This window comes from Pleuronectes platessa, chromosome 15 (assembly GCF_947347685.1).
Source record: "Pleuronectes platessa chromosome 15, fPlePla1.1, whole genome shotgun sequence".
Lineage (NCBI taxonomy): Eukaryota > Metazoa > Chordata > Actinopteri > Pleuronectiformes > Pleuronectidae > Pleuronectes > Pleuronectes platessa.
In genome coordinates, this window is record NC_070640.1 from 16,389,011 (window position 1) to 16,406,928 (window position 17,918).

General features: G+C 43.2%; 1 protein-coding gene across 1 annotated transcript in view; it reads right to left on the bottom strand.

Moving 5' to 3' along the window:
• Positions 1-1,382: 1,382 nt before the first annotated feature.
• pcdh1a (protocadherin 1a) overlaps positions 1,383-17,918 on the bottom strand; it is a 75,951-nt gene continuing 59,415 nt past the window's right edge. The window contains exon 4 of the mRNA XM_053441673.1: positions 1,383-1,980. Within this exon, the coding sequence (XP_053297648.1) occupies positions 1,607-1,980 (374 nt within the window). The 3' untranslated portion in view covers positions 1,383-1,606. The remainder of the gene's footprint in view (positions 1,981-17,918) is intronic.

Sequence of the window (17,918 nt, forward strand, 5' to 3'; positions counted from 1 at the left end):
AGTAGCCAGAGGAGAAAAAAATGCCTAATAACTTATTAAGCATGTTCTCCTCAAAACAAGGATAATCACCATTTACTGGAGTTGAGGTAAATCTGGCCTCAGTCCCGTTTTCCAAAGCTAAGTTTGGACTCAACAATTGTCTACTCTTGCGGAAAATATTTACTGACACTAAACAAATATTTATTTTGAAATCCTTCACCTTATTGACATTAATTCTAAAAAAGTTCTCAAAAACCTTCTATTGATTAAAAAAAAGCACATTATCGGCTAATCCAATTGTTCCTGTGAGTGTGTTGTATGTTGAATTCACCTCTGAAGAAGTATATATTGTATATATATATATATATCGTGAGAAATTACACTTTGAACAACAACGACATACTCCGAATGCAGAGCACTCGTCTAGGTTACACCAGCGTGATATCAACTTTTAGCAGTACTCCGTCTCTCCAGTGGCTCTCAACACTCAAGTGCCCTTTCATGTAAATAACTCATGCATTCATAAGATCCACTGATGCACTTATAGATCACGAGGGAAAGGGACTTTCGAGCTCGAGAGGGAAGGGCCGCCAGCCGGCACGTGGAGCCCGTCTGATTGTCACAGTAGAGGAAAGCGCTCCAGAACCGACACACTGTCATGATTTTAATCGACGGGGTGAGTCACACGCTTTTATGAGAAACACCAATCAGAACGTGTCTGATGAGCACCCTGCGTTTGGTCACTGTGACTCCGGGGGTGCTGTGTGGCCAAGTCAACCGTTTTCATGACGAACGATAGGTCACAGTGTTGAGAGTCAGTGGAAATACACAATGTCAGCTGGCATGTTTCCACATAGCTTTCTCCACCAGCGGCAGAGCTCTACAGGGAGCAGAGGTAAAGGCCATTCTGCTATGATTAGGGGTCGAAGGTGTGTGTGATTGCGGGGAGCGGATAAATGCCTTCCACAATCTCGAGCTCCACCTCAGGAGACGGTTTCAATCAAGTTTAAACAGCAGCAGCAAAGAAAAGCTTAAATATGCTAGAAATTCTGAGGCAAACTTTTTTTTTAGTTTTTTTTTTAAGCCGGACAAAATATATGTAGAACACACCATTCAAATGTATTTACAGCACTGTACATTAAGAGAGACCGTTTCACTTGATTGTTGAGTCGTGCCTTTTGTTAGGGCCTGACTGGCTGTCTATGAAATAATAGCTAATAATGGCACAAGAGCACTGATCACAACTTTCAGATTTAAAGAGATCACTTCACAGAATGGGAAATTGGCTAACTACAACAATAACCACTTAGTACTAAAGTAGCATTCACCATCTGCACTTCCTGTGGATCTGTTTGAATTGTATCCTTCAAGATTTTGTATAAATAAATGAGTGAGTGAGTGAGTGAGTGCATCAATTAACTTTGTGGATTTCTTAATAAATATGCTAATAAATTAATAATTTAAGGAGGAAAAATGACAAAAACAAGTGTTCATGCCAGTGATTGAATGAGTCACAGACTATAGTTTCCTACAAAAACGGGCATTGGCTTTAGGGGACAGCCGCTTTCTCCTTCTGATAGTGGGCGTATCTTTCCTCATTTGTGCGCCAATCAGACGATGATAAATCTCACAGGTAAATTTCCCTTTTCGGAGTGTGGGCAGACGGGGAGGGGGTTGGGAACTCGGAGGCTGCGCTCAGGGGCATCTCCTCTAAGGGGCAGTCCTGACTGGCGTCGTGACCGCTGTTGGAATAGGCACTGCGGGAGGGCGGAAGGCGCGACCGGTGCTGCTCCTCGCCACCCAGCCTGGCACTCCCGTTCGCCAGGCGACCCAGGCTCCCTCTCTCCTGGTAAGGCACGAAGGTGGAGAGCTTCGGGGGGTTCCTGGTCTTGCGCACTGGGGAGGGATGCCCGGGCATCCAGCAGGCGTCCGAGTGGCCCAGCTCGCTGCACTCCGGCGTGCAGTTTCCGGTCATCGCCACGTCGGGCAGGGAGCGGATATCTGTGTGAGAAAACAGCACCGTCAGGGCGAGCCTCGACGCGGTAAAAGTCTGAGCAGCATTCATGAAAGACGAATTCTTGAAAAAGGCATTTGTGAACAGAAATGGTGTCATCTAAAACACCCCATGAACCCCCCCCCCCCCCCCTCCTTGAGGTCTTTGCAGCTGTTGCTAAGCAGTCAGCAGCAGTTGCTATGTAGCTGTTGCTATGCACTGTGTAATGAGCACTACTGTGTGTGTGTGTGTGAATGTGGGTGAGTGTGTGTGTAGTCCACTAGCCGATGTGATACATTCAGTAGATAGCATGCTGTGTCTATGTCATTTACAAGTATCTAAGAGCACTTTGTCTGCTGCTTTTTATAAAGTATACCTCTGTATTGTTAATGTGTTCGGCAGCAACATATTGATTTATGTTATATGTGATTTGTAAGCGGCGTATGGTGCACGGAACATGTGTCAACGTGAAATAATGACTGCAGGAATAGACCAAACACCACACACACACGCGCACCCACACACACACACACTGTAGACATGCAAAATTTGGTTACAAAGAGAATGGCTTAGTCCCTTTGGGCAAAACCATTGCTGAATGAGTTATTGATTGACAGAGCTGAAATGAGTTCCCTGCCCTTGATTATCATCCATTTTTTATTCAGCGGCTCCTAATTAAATAAATGGGTCCACGACCCAGTGACCTCATTCTAATGTACAATCTGGTAAAGCTCCAAAATAAGTTTGCTCTAACCATCACTCAAGTACATCACACTGTGTCTCAAAGTAAAGTTATGCCAGAGGAACCCAGCATTATTTGTTTACCAGAAACGTTAAGCTGTCAAACAATGGACTTGTTAAGCAGCCCACCTGTTGACAATCTAAACATAAAGCCAGGATTAAATGGGAATACCAGCAGTCACTTCATCTTTCTTATGCCTTCAGTCTCAGACTGCGGCACACAATTCTCTGTCAGTGAAGAGAGGAACAGACGACTGACATCTTTGATGTGCCAGACATGTAAAGTTTTGATTCCTCTGATAAACTGTAGTGGCACAATGAAAGAAAAGGAATCCATCACGGAGTGCTCAGCGTCTCGTCTCGCAGCTGCAGGACGAGAGTCCGAGCGAGAGCAAATGTATTCACCGCTGCACATGAGACGAGCACAAAGACGTTGCTGCATGCGAATGATGCAACCGCCAGAGATGACGTATCAGAGGTGGCGGCGGCGAGAGTTCGCAGCTAACAGAGAAAGGCCAGCTCGACAGTAAGCCTACGAGATGTACCATCAGTATTGTGCTCATGACCACTGGCTAGATAATTATCCCACAAAATGTCAGACCTCTGAGGCTGGAGAAAGAAAAAAAAAACTGCATCTGGCCCACCAAGGCTTCAATCTATCAGAAGGCAGAGTGAGACAGCTCGTGTGTGTGTGTGCTCGGCGCGACTTGAGCTATTAAACTACTTAATGAAAATGAATGGAGGTTTCATTATTCTACATATTTATGTCTAACATATTAATTTCTCCTGGATAATCCCCTACACAATTGTCCCATTGTTTAAATAAATAATAATAATTGGAAAAGAAGAATGGACCGCGTGATCTATTGTTGCAGTTAATCTCATTGTTCCTGTAATCCTAAATGGCTAGATGTTTAGGCTATTTAATACATTTACTTCACAATTGAGCAATGTTCTGCCTTATTCATGCTTAATTATTTCATTATGCTTAAGTGGCAAAATCTTCTCTCTGTTTACGAGGTCGATGAATGAACTACATTTTTACGCCTGATTAAGGGAGAAGAAACTGCATTTTGAGCTCTATGAAACGACGGGCAACCGAGTCAAGCGTGTGTCTTTCTGTGTGTGTGTGTGTGTGTGTGTGTGTCTGCACTGCCGGATGCACAATAACTGGAGTTTCATTTTCTCAGCTCCGCTAAGAGCATTGTCTGTATGCATCACTGCGGTGAAATGGACTCTCGCTACCAAACATGTTCACGGGGGAAGAGTCGGGGAGAGCGGTTTGAGGAGTGCGCTCCTCAGCACAAGCACAGTCGTGGAGGCATCTACTCCGACAGGATTTCACACTTGATTAAAACCTCTCCACAGCTTCCAGGAGGTTTACGCCACACCAAGCGGGCCCCGTGTAAAAAATTTGCAGTAGCTACACAAATAAAAACCAGTGTGTCGGAAACAAAAAAGAAGGTACGCTTACACAGGTTTTCTAAAACGCTTAACATGTCAGAACGGGGCCTATTTCTTTCTTTATGAAATAGGAACGGCCATTAAGTGTGTGCATGTCATAGGGTTCGGTGTGAACCCATGCACAGAAAACTCCCAGTTACTCACATAAATTGACAAATGCTCACATTTGCCTATTTAACGCGTAATGCATGCATAGACTCATTCAGGCTTGCAGACAGGAGATAAAAAGGCATAAAAGGTTAACGCTGAGTGCCACATCTTCGCTGTCAGTTAGGTTGTTAATTTACTTTGGGGCGAAGGTGTTTTTTTAGAAATCGTAATTGGACTTCTTTTATGGAATGCCACGCGGAAGAAAACATGCAATGTAGCGTGATACCAAGCACTGGTGACAGGACTTAAAGCACATTCTGAACCTCGCTCATCTTCATCAAGGGCCAGAAAATCAGCATTGACAGCTAAATGCGCCGCCTGGCCTGCCAAAGTCTGCCATTTTTCTTCCAGTGCCGCCAACGCACATAGTCGCGCGTCATCGAAAGAAAGAACATAGACGCTCTCATGCCAGCTATTTTAGTAGGCCATTACCTTGTCTGTTAATGTTTCATCTACATTTCAGGAGCTTTTATTTATGAACTACCTTTGACATTTTATCTATTCCTACCAGAAAATGTTACAAACGGGAGGCCTAGATTCAACTGTAACCCGTCACATCAGAGTCGTTGTCGCTACACGCTATCATTAGCATAATAGTGCATACAACTTTCAATCACGCAGGTCAGATCATCAGTTATCTACATGTGATTAAAATCAAGTTTGTCTGTGTTACGACAGCATGCTATGATAAGAGTCCAGTTTGTTCATTTGCATGCACTGACCTTTCTGTCACGCTCAAATCCATCTCTACAAAGACGTATTCAATAGTCAGTACTGATTCTTGTACTTTTGCGTTTGCCTCTTGCTGTGGCCATTAGCCAACTGTAGCTATAGTACCCATGTACAGTGGAGCAGAATACTGTCTGAGAAAAAAAAAAAACACGCTCACGCCTCACTGCAACAATCGCCGCTTGAATATTTGATGGACACGGGCGAAGCAAATGAGTCAACCGTGAGGTGAAGGAGGAGCCAAAGGCAAAGTGGGAAAATTGGTATTTTCTCGCCCTCTCAAAGCTGTTTTCTGCTGTACCCGGGCCCTGAAATAAATCTGCTCGCACTCTGGAAAAAAAAAAAACTCCTTTAGAGTTTATAGTCTTGCATGTCATGGATGGAGGGCTAAGGTGGACAGTGGAGAACAGATGGGCAAACCACAGCACTATTATGCCAGTGGCTGGAACAGGTTGACTGGATTTAGAGAGCTTGTGATTTGGTTTTGAAGAGCAATGACTCAATGACATGTCCACTTCCTCTCTGCACACCACATTTATTTTCCCCCAGTCTTGGGGGGGAAAGATTGCACCTGCAGCTTTCTCCTTATATACTCTGTCGGTTCCATCTGCTTGCTTAAAGCAATATCATGAAAAAAAAAATGAAAAAATGAAAAAGCAAAATAGTAATTTCCACCTTCTACCACCTTCGGTACCACATCAGTAGCCCTCAGTGACGCTTAGGGAAACTTCTCAAAGCACCTCCAATAGCAGTAGCATAGCATGCACTCCACAGTGCACTTACAGAGTGGAGGTACACATAGAGCTTAACCCCCCGGCTGGCAGATACATGCGAGGGGTGGGTTTGCATGCAGCTTGCATCAGGGTGCCAATGGGAGGTGCTGAGTGTCTGAGGCAGGCTTCCTCATCGTCTGATCCCCTGCCCACGGGCATGGGGGAAGCTGCCTCTTCCTGAGATTTCACACTGCTCCTCTCTGTTTGATTGCAGCCTCTCCCCACCGGCTGCTTTCCAGTGTGCGCGCCACACTGCTATGATCGATGGCGAACAAATATGAGAGACCCAGAGCTCGTGGAGGGATAACAGGGAAGAGCAGGGACTATCGTTTGGGAGTGCATGAGCGATATTAATGGTGTATTTGTGGTCCCTGCAAACAGGTTATGTGGCAAATGACTTAAAAGTTCTGGGAAACTAAAGGAAATAGAAGAAATAACCCCGGATCTCTGCACACATTAGAGTCTGGTGTTGGCTATCAGTATAATAATTGTGCGAATGCATTCTGTGGTTGTCATCCTCCATGAGGAAAAAACAACAAGAAACCAGGGTTTTGTATTTCTTTAGCTATGACATGTCAAGTCTTGTTATTCAGGAGCTCAGAGCTCTTTCTCACAGTAAGCAGAAGCATCCAAAAAACAATCCTTTTTTTATCCGGGGGTGCTTTTTTTTTTTAAGGGTAAAACTTGCCACGAGCACACAAACACAGTGTTGACATGCACATTTTCCTTGCTCGTCGTAATGGAATACAAACCTTAGACATGCACTTTCACATCTCACCAGCAAAATTACAATGTGTAGGCTGGAAGGCTTTGTCACAATCCCTTTGCAGAAAGTGAGATGTGAGATAAAGCTGCAGTTAACCGGCGTTACAATAGTGCGGTGTTATTCCGCAGGTAATTGATATGCATTTATTCCAAAGCATGTTCTGTGGACCACAGTTCACCGGCCTCCCTTGGATGAGGTTATTTATAATCCTATCATAAATGCATCGCTAATGGATATTGCCATGTTTTTTCGTTGTGTGCCAAAAAACGAAAAGGCACGTTGATAATTCGTAACTTGTTAATCGTGTGGCAGAAACGAGTTAATCGCGGAGTTAAACTGTCGACAGAACGTGACGCCCAGGTGAGAATCGATGTTGAAGTGTGAGACATGCATCAACGTCTCCTTCACAGATTTGGTAAGGCCCCGAATTCACGGCTTCTTCTCCAGCAGGCGAGCCCTCTCGCTGACAACGGCTGATGAGTGGACATGTCGGCCAGCGGCCCGTCAGCAGGAGCCGCTGTAGATGGTTCAGTGGGTGATGGTACACCTCCTGTCAGTTATCTCACCATTTTGTCTCGGAGTTCGTTTATTTGAAGACTGCCTTTTGCATCACTGCATTTGACAAAGCCTTAGCACCTGCTGACAGATCACACCATGCACCAGCTCCTCCAATTGAGAAGTTGATACGCGGTGTGATATGTCAACCAATTCTTAGGCTTTGTCAAACTGTGACACGCGCGAGGCGTTGTAGGATCAAATAGATTCGAGAAACCTGGCCGTGGAATGTGAGAAAACGGGGCTAAATGAGAACATAGTCACTTTTGTATGTTATATAATTGTTTCTTTGCAGGTGCGCGGAGGTGTTTGTGAAAAGCTTGTGTGGAGAACGGCTTCATGCCTCTGCCCACAGCAATATGTCAGGGTTGCTGGCCAATTACTGACTGGAAATTGCATTTTGAACTTTACAACAGAATATTGATCTCCTGCAAATGCAATAGTACAAAAATATGATTCATGAACATAAGAGACTGAGGTTTATGATTATCATGTAAACAACACTTTTTTTGCAATTAACAAAATGGGGCTGCAGGGAAACACCAAATACACCAAATATCTTAATAATAATAATGGTATAAAAACAAATTAACAACCTATTCAGCCGGCCTACAGTGTCATTTGCCTTGTCCTTAGGTCTATTGTTAAAGTTACCTTTGCCTTGAGAAGAATAGATGGCCACATCATCTTGCCTAAATCTTTAATCAGAAGAGTCAGCTTGGATAACAAACAGCATTTCTCTATATGCTGTGTTCTATCTCATATTCATGCAGAGAGGGCTTCGGGGACACTCTCAGTAGAATGTGCATGTTGAGTCTAAAACGCATTAGTCAGACATCAGTACCTAAATTTAGAAATTTGCATTTGTTCCTTGGGCCAGTGCAGGTATTTTATTAATGCTGCTCATTTAAATCTTTATTTTGGGCCAGGCCACAATTGATCCAGAAGGAAATCTACCAAGCAGAATTTAAATAGGGTATTAGTAGAGTTAGTTCTTGATGGATATTTATATGTGTCTATTAAGATGTACGGTGCAATATTAATAATCTATCATATGCCACGGAAACATTATCGTAATTTGTACTATACCAATATGTAATTGAACTTATTTATTTCCAGAAAATAAAATTCAATCGTTTTGTGGAGGTTAAGACTCAGGTCTGGAAACTGCCACAGTGAAGTTTAGACAGCGTTAAGTTTGAGCGCCGCTGGCGTCCATTCACCGGGCCAATCTCCGTCCTCTCGTCAACAAACTGGAGGAACTGGTGCTCATCAGGACAAACTCGGACTTTTCACGCTCGGCTGCCTCGTGCTTCACTGAAAGCTGCCTCTGCGAGTCCAGCCCAGACAGCTCATTACAGCTGCCTGGTTCTCATCTCCACTGAGCGGACTGCGCAACAGAGCAATAGGTGGAAACGAGCATAGGTGGGATCTGCTTTTACAATAATAAAAGGTCGGTGTAGAGATGTAACTATGTTGAGAAAATAAGACGAGGAATCCAAACTTAGAAACTCTCATCATGAACTGTAAACCCTCTTATCCTCCACGGTTCCTGCAGGTGTTTACATCTAACACACTTGGGCCTGTGTGAGTGAGGCTGTGCAACGCTTGGCTGACCTGATAACTAGCATGGGACATAAACATGCAGACCGATTATTTCAGGTGACTTCATTACACCACAGGGGAAAAAAACAAACTGGACCATAGCCGTACCATATTAAAGGACTCTGTTCTTCTTCGGGACTCCAATCTATTTTTCATTCATGTTCTCCTGACTCACACACAGAGAATCAAACCAACAAATCCTGCGGCAGAGACTGTGAGGAGATGGATCAACAAGGCGAAGCTGGAGCTACAGGCCTCTGTTGACTCACTCACACTGTACTTCAGTTTTTGTGACAACATAAACTCCAGCTTACAGCTAAACGCAAGCAGGTAAGTCACCGAGGAGGCCTACCGAAGTGGGGACCACTAAAAATAATAATGAACTTTATTTATACTGCACTTTTCAAAACAATTCTACGAAATGCTTTACACAGTTCAAACTAAACAAAATATCACAGAACAGAGGGAAATAAAGCAGTAAATAATACATAATTAAAATCAATTATAACAATATCAACAATGATTTGGGATTTATAGTAAAAGTGAAACAGATAGGACCTTAAGAACAACGGTGAACCGGAATTAATAAGTAGGTTTCCTGAAAAGATGCGTTTTTGAGAAGGGATTTAAAAGGAGGCCAGAGACACAGAGACTCTGTTCACACCAGGCATTAAAATGCTTCTTGGGTCCCAGCACCCAATCACAAGTGGACAGGTCTTCCTACACCAGTTCACATGTAGCATTAGAATGCATCTCCACATGTGTCTTGACTGACAACTTGTGATCCGATCTTGGATTTCTTTCCCCACTCTATATGCAAATAAACACATAATTTCCATTTGCAAGGACCAAATGCATTGCTGTTTTTAACCAGTGAAGACAGGAATTAACTCACCATGCCCAGACTGTCAGAAATTAAAAAGACGAAGAAGAAGAAATGAAAACAACACAGACCCCGCTCTACACTTTGGTATGTTCCAGACAAATTAGGAATTATCAGGCAGATTTCAGTTCAGTGTTCAAAACTATCACCACAGAAATCCTCCTCTCTAAACTCCCCCAGCTCACGGTGCTAGCCTCTACCTGTCAGTGGATCAGCAGCCTCCTGACAGGACGCAGCAGGTGAGACTGGGGAAAATCACATCCCGAAGCTGGACAGCCTGCACCAGGTGCCCCCCCCCGGGATCACCGCCTTCCCCACTGCACCTAAGCAAACCTGTCTGTTAACCTTTTGAAATTTGCAGATGACAAAACAGTCATTAAGCCGGTCCTTGACAGTGACAAGTCTGCATAAGGACAGGAAGGGAGGGAGCTGGCCCTCTGACATGGTCACAACAACATGCTGTTGAACACGCTTCTTAGAACTGGCTAGATGACTATGGAGCACTTTGTCATCTGTGGAATTTATCAGGTACCTGGGATCAAAAGTACTCAAAAAATGATTATTAAGGGATCTGCCTGCACCATTGCTGCAGTTCTACACTGCAGTCACTTAGTGGGTTCTCTGTGCTTCCATTACTGTCTGGTTTGCCTGGGCCACTAAACAAGACAAGTAAAGGCTACAACGGACAGTTAGCCTTGCAGAAAATGCCATTAGTGCTGACTTGCCCACCATCTAATACTTGTGCACCTCCAGAATCAGAATTGTCCAGGAAGCACCACTGCAGAATTCTCACACCTTGGATACCACCCGTTCTGACTGTGTGGTAGGTGTTGAAGATCGGTGAACAACAATACGGCCAGACAAAAGAACAGTCACTCAGATAAACAGTTATATATTAATAAGTTATATCAGACTCAATAACCCAGTATTACTAAACATTCACTTATATAATTAACTTTAAACTCACATTGTGCAAAAGCATTTATTTAGTTATCACTTAACAGGCAGATACATAGAAGTACAGTCTGTTTATTGTACATGGACATGCACACGTAGGATGCACATAAACACCTACATAGTAACTTATTACACTTTCCACTTTATATCTATTTCAGCACATTCTCACACCTTATATCACCGCTTCTTACTGCTTGATTTGTTGATTGCATGTTCTGTCCATGGTTGGTTGTACTGGTTTCAAGATAATTGCCGTGTGTTTGTGTTTATTTACCTTAGCTCAGCTTTGTTGTTCTTGTTCTTACTGCGTGTCAAAGTGTATCTCCCTTTACATTATTTTCAGTATCATGTACTGTGTAATTACATTGAGAGCCACTGGAAACCGATTCCTTCTATGCACAAACATACTCGGACAACAAAGCATTCATTGTGTGTGAGAAAAGCTCCAGGAAATATAAACTTAGATCCTGTCATGTTGAGTTTTGTGTGGTCGCTTAATTAATCTTTTTTGTTTGGACTCCATTGTTACCATTACAAATTCCGTACATCTAAAGGAAAAAAACGTTTAAGAACTGGTGACAGCTCTGATGTTAGAAACGAGGATGGAGCTGTGAATAAAAATGTAACAGCAAATATGTTTTTTGTCAAGACTGTGACCAATTTATTGGTAAATGTTGTCTTGATAATTAAACAGCTTGTTTTATCACCCAGCCCTTCTCTAATTACTGCATGACATTGACTTGAGGAGTCACCAGTCTATTCTCGTCTCACACCCAAGCCTTCTATCTACTACATGAGCACAAAGGAGATGTTTTCTTTTGTTACAGCAGAAACGGTCCCACTGTTCATATTCATTGTATTTTAAGTTGTTTAATTCCTTACACTAAGAGCAATGGACTTTTCTAGTCAGGTCTTAAAATGGTACAGTTTTTTTCTTCGTTACTCGGCCACATCCTGCCTCCATTCAAGCCATTGCAGAATTGATTGATTCAAGTAGAAAATGCTTTTTCTTTTGTTTTCACAACTTAGAAGGATGAATTTAAAGGGAACTGCCATTTAGACCGGACGTTAATGAAGCCCAGCGAAGGTTCAATAAGGAATAATGTCTTCTGCCATATGCCTCCTCAAGTATGCACAGTTCCCCAAAACTCGTAGTCCTGCAAACTCATTCTCTCTTTTCATCCAATCACAACCTGACACTCTCGCCCTGAGTCAGTCACTTGTAAGCTGTCAAACTTTAAAACGTTCTGCTCTCTCTCCTGTCATTCAGCTGTCAGTTCGGTACAACGATCAATGAGTGACCCACCCTTTACCCCTGCACCCCCTCAACTCTGAATACCCAGGCATCTCCCTTTAAACTGTCCAACTAGAAACCTTCATGAGACTTCCCAACTTCCTGCTCCATTCCTCTCTATCACCATTGGGGTTCCGACCCGGGTGGGAACTTTCCTCTGTAGCTGAAACACCTAATTCACAGCATTGCTACTATGGTGTTCTACTTCCTGCTTGGGCCTGAGCACCAACGTCTATTCCTCTTGCTCATGATAAATAAAATGTTAGTCTAATCTACTCACTTATTTAAAAGTCTAACCTGATTGATTTGGATTTATGTTTTAGTGACAATGAATAATTGTATTAACATAGTTAAAAAAAAGGTGTCTTTAAAACTGCATATGCTAAACAGAAATAATTATTTTCCTCTCTTTATTATCCTACTTGGACTTCATTCCAATGCACCACTTCTTTGCTCACCATCTCATAGATCTTATTGACATGTAGAATGGATGTCTTCCATGATCTATTTGTTGTTCTTTCTCCCCTTTCGATCAAGACGTTAGCTCTTCGCTAATTCTGCCTTTGATCTTCACAGGCTGCAGTGTGAGGCCTTGTTAACGGACATTAGCTGCTAATTATCTTATACCTGCATAAACGTCCAAAGAGAAACTTGAAATGATCATCAAGGCTTCCGAGAGTTCCTCTACTCTGTATTGACAGCATTCTCTGTGTCTGGTGGACTACACAGCCTTGCCTACGGCCGTGTTTGTTCTAGCACAACTTATCATTTGATCATACATCGTATCTTTTAACAGAGCTCTGCAGTTTGGATGCATTCCAGGCAAAATACAGGCTTGCTATATAACCACAAGTGATATGAAGAGATAGCTGATGCAAAAGGTAATACACGGAGATTTAAATAATACAGTCACCGGAGGTGCATGGTTGTCATGCCAAGTATGGCCAAACACCAATGTAATCTCACAAAATCCGATTTTTAGAATTATGTAAGCAGTCCATGCAGCGGCTAAATCATGACCCTGCAGAGGCAGAGCTTTATTTGACCGTCGTCTGTAGATAGGGTTGCTGCATGACTGACAATTCTCTGGTAGAGTCAGCATACTAAAGCAGTCAGACGGAAAAAAGCTCTCTTCCCACAATGCTCTGAACAATACAGCTATGCATTTGGAGCAGGACCATTGAAATATACAACATGATGAATAATGAAAATTGCCATTTGTGTAGCAGAGAGGCCACCGTGGCAATCTGCCCATGCCGCTCTACCCACATATATCCTGTGCCAGGCAATAGCTGGTCTGACAAGACTTTTGATTAAAGGAAGGGAAGAAAACATCACATGGAATCAAGAGCATGATTCAATGTACAGTATAATTATCAAGGGAAATCGCACATTTCCGTCTTTAAATACCGACTTAAAGAGGAATGCAAAGCACAGAAGGCAGCAGGGGGTCATCATGGTGGCTTCTGAGGCCAGCGTGATTCCGCCATCCCCTGTTGTTCCTCACTGATTTATTGCTTTCAGCCGCTTGTATCTGATTGACTTTTACAGGCTTTGGCTTGATGTCGAATGAGCCAACATTCATGTTCTTTGAAGTTGTCGAAACCCACCGGCAGGAATAATTATCCGGCACAATAACACCTCTGACCTGATAGTTGTTGAGATGTGTGAGTGCGTGTGGGGGAGGGGGCACTTTGGCATATCTGGGGGCCGCCTATTTTGGTTGATTGAATGAGGACCACACCTGCACTTAAGTGCCGTCTAGTGTATTAAAGGGGCATAGAATGGCAATATAAATGTTTTATCACCTTAAAATAACATCAATGGACAGGACATATGCAGCATTATCAGATAATAAAATGAAAATTTAATGAACTGATGGCTAAATGAGGTCATGCACACAGCGGAGTAGTCTGGGCATGTCTGCAGCCCTGGATGTGCATGTTTGGCAGAAAACAGACCTTTCAGCGATTTTCTTTTTAACAAATTGGGTATATTCACTGTGCTTTTGTGCCATGTAAATGTGGCTGCTGATGAGCTACATCGGGGCAATCAAGTGCAAGGGAGCCATCGCAATAACAACAACAAAGTGAGGAGGCAGTAAGAGATGGAGAGAAAATAATAAATACAGCAAATGCACATCAAGAGTAAATGTTGCTGTCACTTTTTCTTTTTTTACGAAAGTGGCTGCTCGTGCCATCTGTTTCGTCAGTGCCTTCGGTGGCTGCATGTTTGGAACAGTATCTGGCCTGAAGATGAGGTACACATCAAAGTGGACACTTCATCAAGATGAGTGACAAGTGCTGGGGCCTTGCAACATGACCATCTGAGACAGGGTAACACAAAGGTTAAGGGAAAATATGAAAAAACACATGATTGCTTTACGTAAAATGGTGACCAAGGATTCGCAGAGTGATAGATGTCTGTTGTTGCAGCTCTGTATTCTCAAAGTGACAAGGAAATCTAAAAAACGAAAGTTACATTTTCACAATGGAGTCAAGCGCGCTCTCTAATTAGAGCACAAATGCAGAAACAAGCCGCATCATCATGCAGTATTCTGTCTGAATTACTCTCCTTTTGGCTTGAGAACAGGGGCTCTTTGGAGACGCCTCGCACCAGAAAGTAGGTTTAAAAGTGAGCGTGGAAAGACGGGAATTTTTAGAAGTTGGGAAATAATTATCAAGATGTGGTTTTAAAAGAAAAAAAAAAACTGTCAAGTCCTTGTAAAAATGTGTTGAAGTCTTTGTGTAGAAGTGAAGAAAAAAATCCTCTTCTGTCACCTAAAATGAGTAACGCTTGGCCGTGAGGTTAAGCATGACAGATTACAGTGATTTTCTCTTAGCTGAAGGCACGCAGGATATTGATTGCATGATATACCATGTTAACACAAAATTGCAAATTAAGAATTGATCCTCTCACCAGGAGGATATTTTCATTTCTAAACAAATGGGGAAAATGCAAACACAAGCAAACAAACCCAAAAGTATCGCTGCACTCTATTTTGGTGTAGGGAGGTAATTTCCACTTTAACAGGATGTATTCCTCACTGAGTTGGCAAAGTCCTTAAACGGCAACGAATTCTAAGATATCCTCAACTGACTGTGAGAAAGCCTTAAAGCTAGAGCGGCTCCATTCCTCTGTGACTCACTGGAAATAAGGAAATGCATGTCAGACCCATACAGTACAATTCCAGTCCCTCAAGTGCCATCCATCATTGAAGGGCAGAACACTAGTTAGAGGGAGGTTCAGCGGCTCTCGGTCCCCATCACACTATGATGGAGAGATGACCCCCGGGGCCTTTCTCTGATGCCGGCTTCAGCTGCCCGACCAACTGAGGCTAAAGTGGATCTGGCCCCCAGCCAGCATCCCCTGCCCAATGCACATCGCTCTACCTGCTCTACGAATCACATCTGGGGTGAGACTGGGTAAGACCCACTGAGAGCCACAGAGCCCAACCGCCACTTTCTATTTCTGCCTCCATTAAAGTTTCAGCTCGGGATCTTGTGGACCTTTATGAGTGGACACTGTTAAAAGGAGTGTCTTTTATGGCTGCGACTGACACCGGGCTAATTAAGAAATTTTTCTTCTCCGGTGTCTTTATAAACTTGTACTTTCAAGCCGGAGTCTCTCCCATTACCACCTCCAAACCTGCTGCTTCAGCATGCTGTTGCCCAGACTCGCTGGCGTGGCAAGAGAAGGCAGTGTACTATCCAATTTTTGCCTAAGTACAGAGAGCCATCCACTTTTGTTAGAGTAATACATGAGCACATCTAAAGCTTAGGGATACTGGCTTAGGCAAACTGGCTCGCTCTTTCATTTTACAAGCTTAGTGCTAAAACTGGAGATTGTGGCAGCAATGGCGTTAAAAGCACTATTTATGGAACCTAATGTGCGCTCATATGTGTGTGCTTTACTTTTTGGGCATGACTCAGAACACTCATATGGGTTTTTCGTACATGCAAATTGAACTGAGTGGGTTTGGTAGACCTCAATTAGAGTGGAGAACAAAAGGGAATCTGTCCTGAGGAAATGTTAAAGAAATCTTCCACCGAATCTCTTACGAGTTTTGCTTTTCTCTTTTTAAAAAGTTATTTAAGACATTAAAATATCTCTTTTAATATTTAACATTGGAACTTTTTTTCTCTAATGTAAAATACCCAAATGTAAACTATATATTAACAGGGCAGGTACCCAAGCGCAATAACATAGCAGGTCCTGATAAAATCATGCTATTACCAGGGAAGATTCCGACTCAGATGGTCACAATGATGAAAGTACAGAGAAATCACCTTTATGTGCAAAATGCCGTGATATGGACTTGAATGTAAGAGGTGGATTCAAGGAGATAATAGGATTTCTGCTCTGGCTCCATTCCAGATTTCACATGTAATCGCGCAATAAGAGACAATAAGCAAACTCCTTTCTTGGCTGCAGTTAATGGTCTGAGCTGTGATACCATGTCCTTTCTTTCATCTAGCCCTGTTCAAATGTCTGGCCCAGCTGAGATCCTTTGACAAAAGCCGTAATGTGCGCACCCAAAGTTTGGGGTTGTCGGTCGTATTGTTAGTGACCACACGAGCGAAAGCACATTTTCAGATTCAAATTGGGTGATGGAAAAATCCATGAACGTTAAAAAATGTGACAAGTTGACACATCATCAGTTCCATTTTGGATTCAGCTGCATTGTCCTACAAACCCACCACTGCTACAGTAAACCATTGTTCATGGTGTGAAAGCCGTATTCAGGTTAGAGAGTTTAATTCTGCTCCAGTAAGGCTCGTCCATTGACCTATTTGTTCCAAAATAAAATTACAAACAATCTCGGTGATGGGGAGGCAAACAACGGCAGCTGATGTTAGCGGAGCATAATGCGTGTGCAACAATAAGCTCGGCATATAGGCGGATTACTCATGACAACTTGCCTCGAGGGACGACTTGTTGGGACTCTTTCCCACAGAATCGCCACAAAACTGCCAGTGACGCTTCGACCTTTCACTTTTATGTTAGGCCGGTCTGCTGGTTTGGGACTGGCATGGTCTGCTCCACTCAAATGTACAAACAGACAGGGACTCTGATAGGGAACATTGACATCTGCTTCAGGAGACCCACACCCTTGCATCTGCACTCTGTATTGGTGCCCGGGCAGGGGCCCAAGCCGACACTCATGGGACAAACAAGCCCCATTAGGCTGATGCTACGACTCTCAGTTTCTGCAAACGCTTTCCTCACATTTTTTTGTTTGTTTGAAATAATTCTCTCACTGTAACCTCATTATATTATAGCAGTGATGGCTAAAAATTGGGGTGCCATGTTGGATAGCGATATGGCACACACTGAAAGCAGAGAGGGAACCCTTGACTTCAGTTCCAAAGAATAAATACACGACATTACATGCATCGTCAAGAAGATCTAAGGCCGGAAATACAAGCATTACTAAAGAACTTCATTATAATGTAAATGCACATTTATTCAATTTGATCTCAGCCTTGTCTATAGCCCATATGGCGGCGAGTCCGTGCAGAGGGAGACGCAGGCGGACCTCACACTGGGCAACCGGCCACATCCAAATTCCTCCATCTGTGGCCAGTTGAGTGTGTGTGTGGGAATGTGTATGTGTCTGTGTTGCACGCTGGTACCTGTCTTCAATCCACCTGTGTCCTATCAGAGCTGGCCCCCATATCACAGCCAAGATGCCTAACCACTGATCCCCAGAAGAGTGATTATTATGTGCGTTGGACTGGACATGACAGGATTGCCGGTCAAACTTGTGTCACAAGAAAAGAGGGGAGGCCTATCATAGGTCCCGGCTGAATCATACCCAGGGTTCTGGGGCAGCTGGAGGTTAAACCGGTTCTGAGTGCTGGAGCTCAAAAATACACACAGTGGCTTGGGCTAATATTGATTAAAAAGTATGTGGAATATACGTTTTTATCAGTTGTTGTGAAATATCGACTGCTAGCATCGATTGAATTATAATAGTTTCTTTAACTTAAGCTTCTCCTAAGTTTCATACTTATGTTTCACCTCTC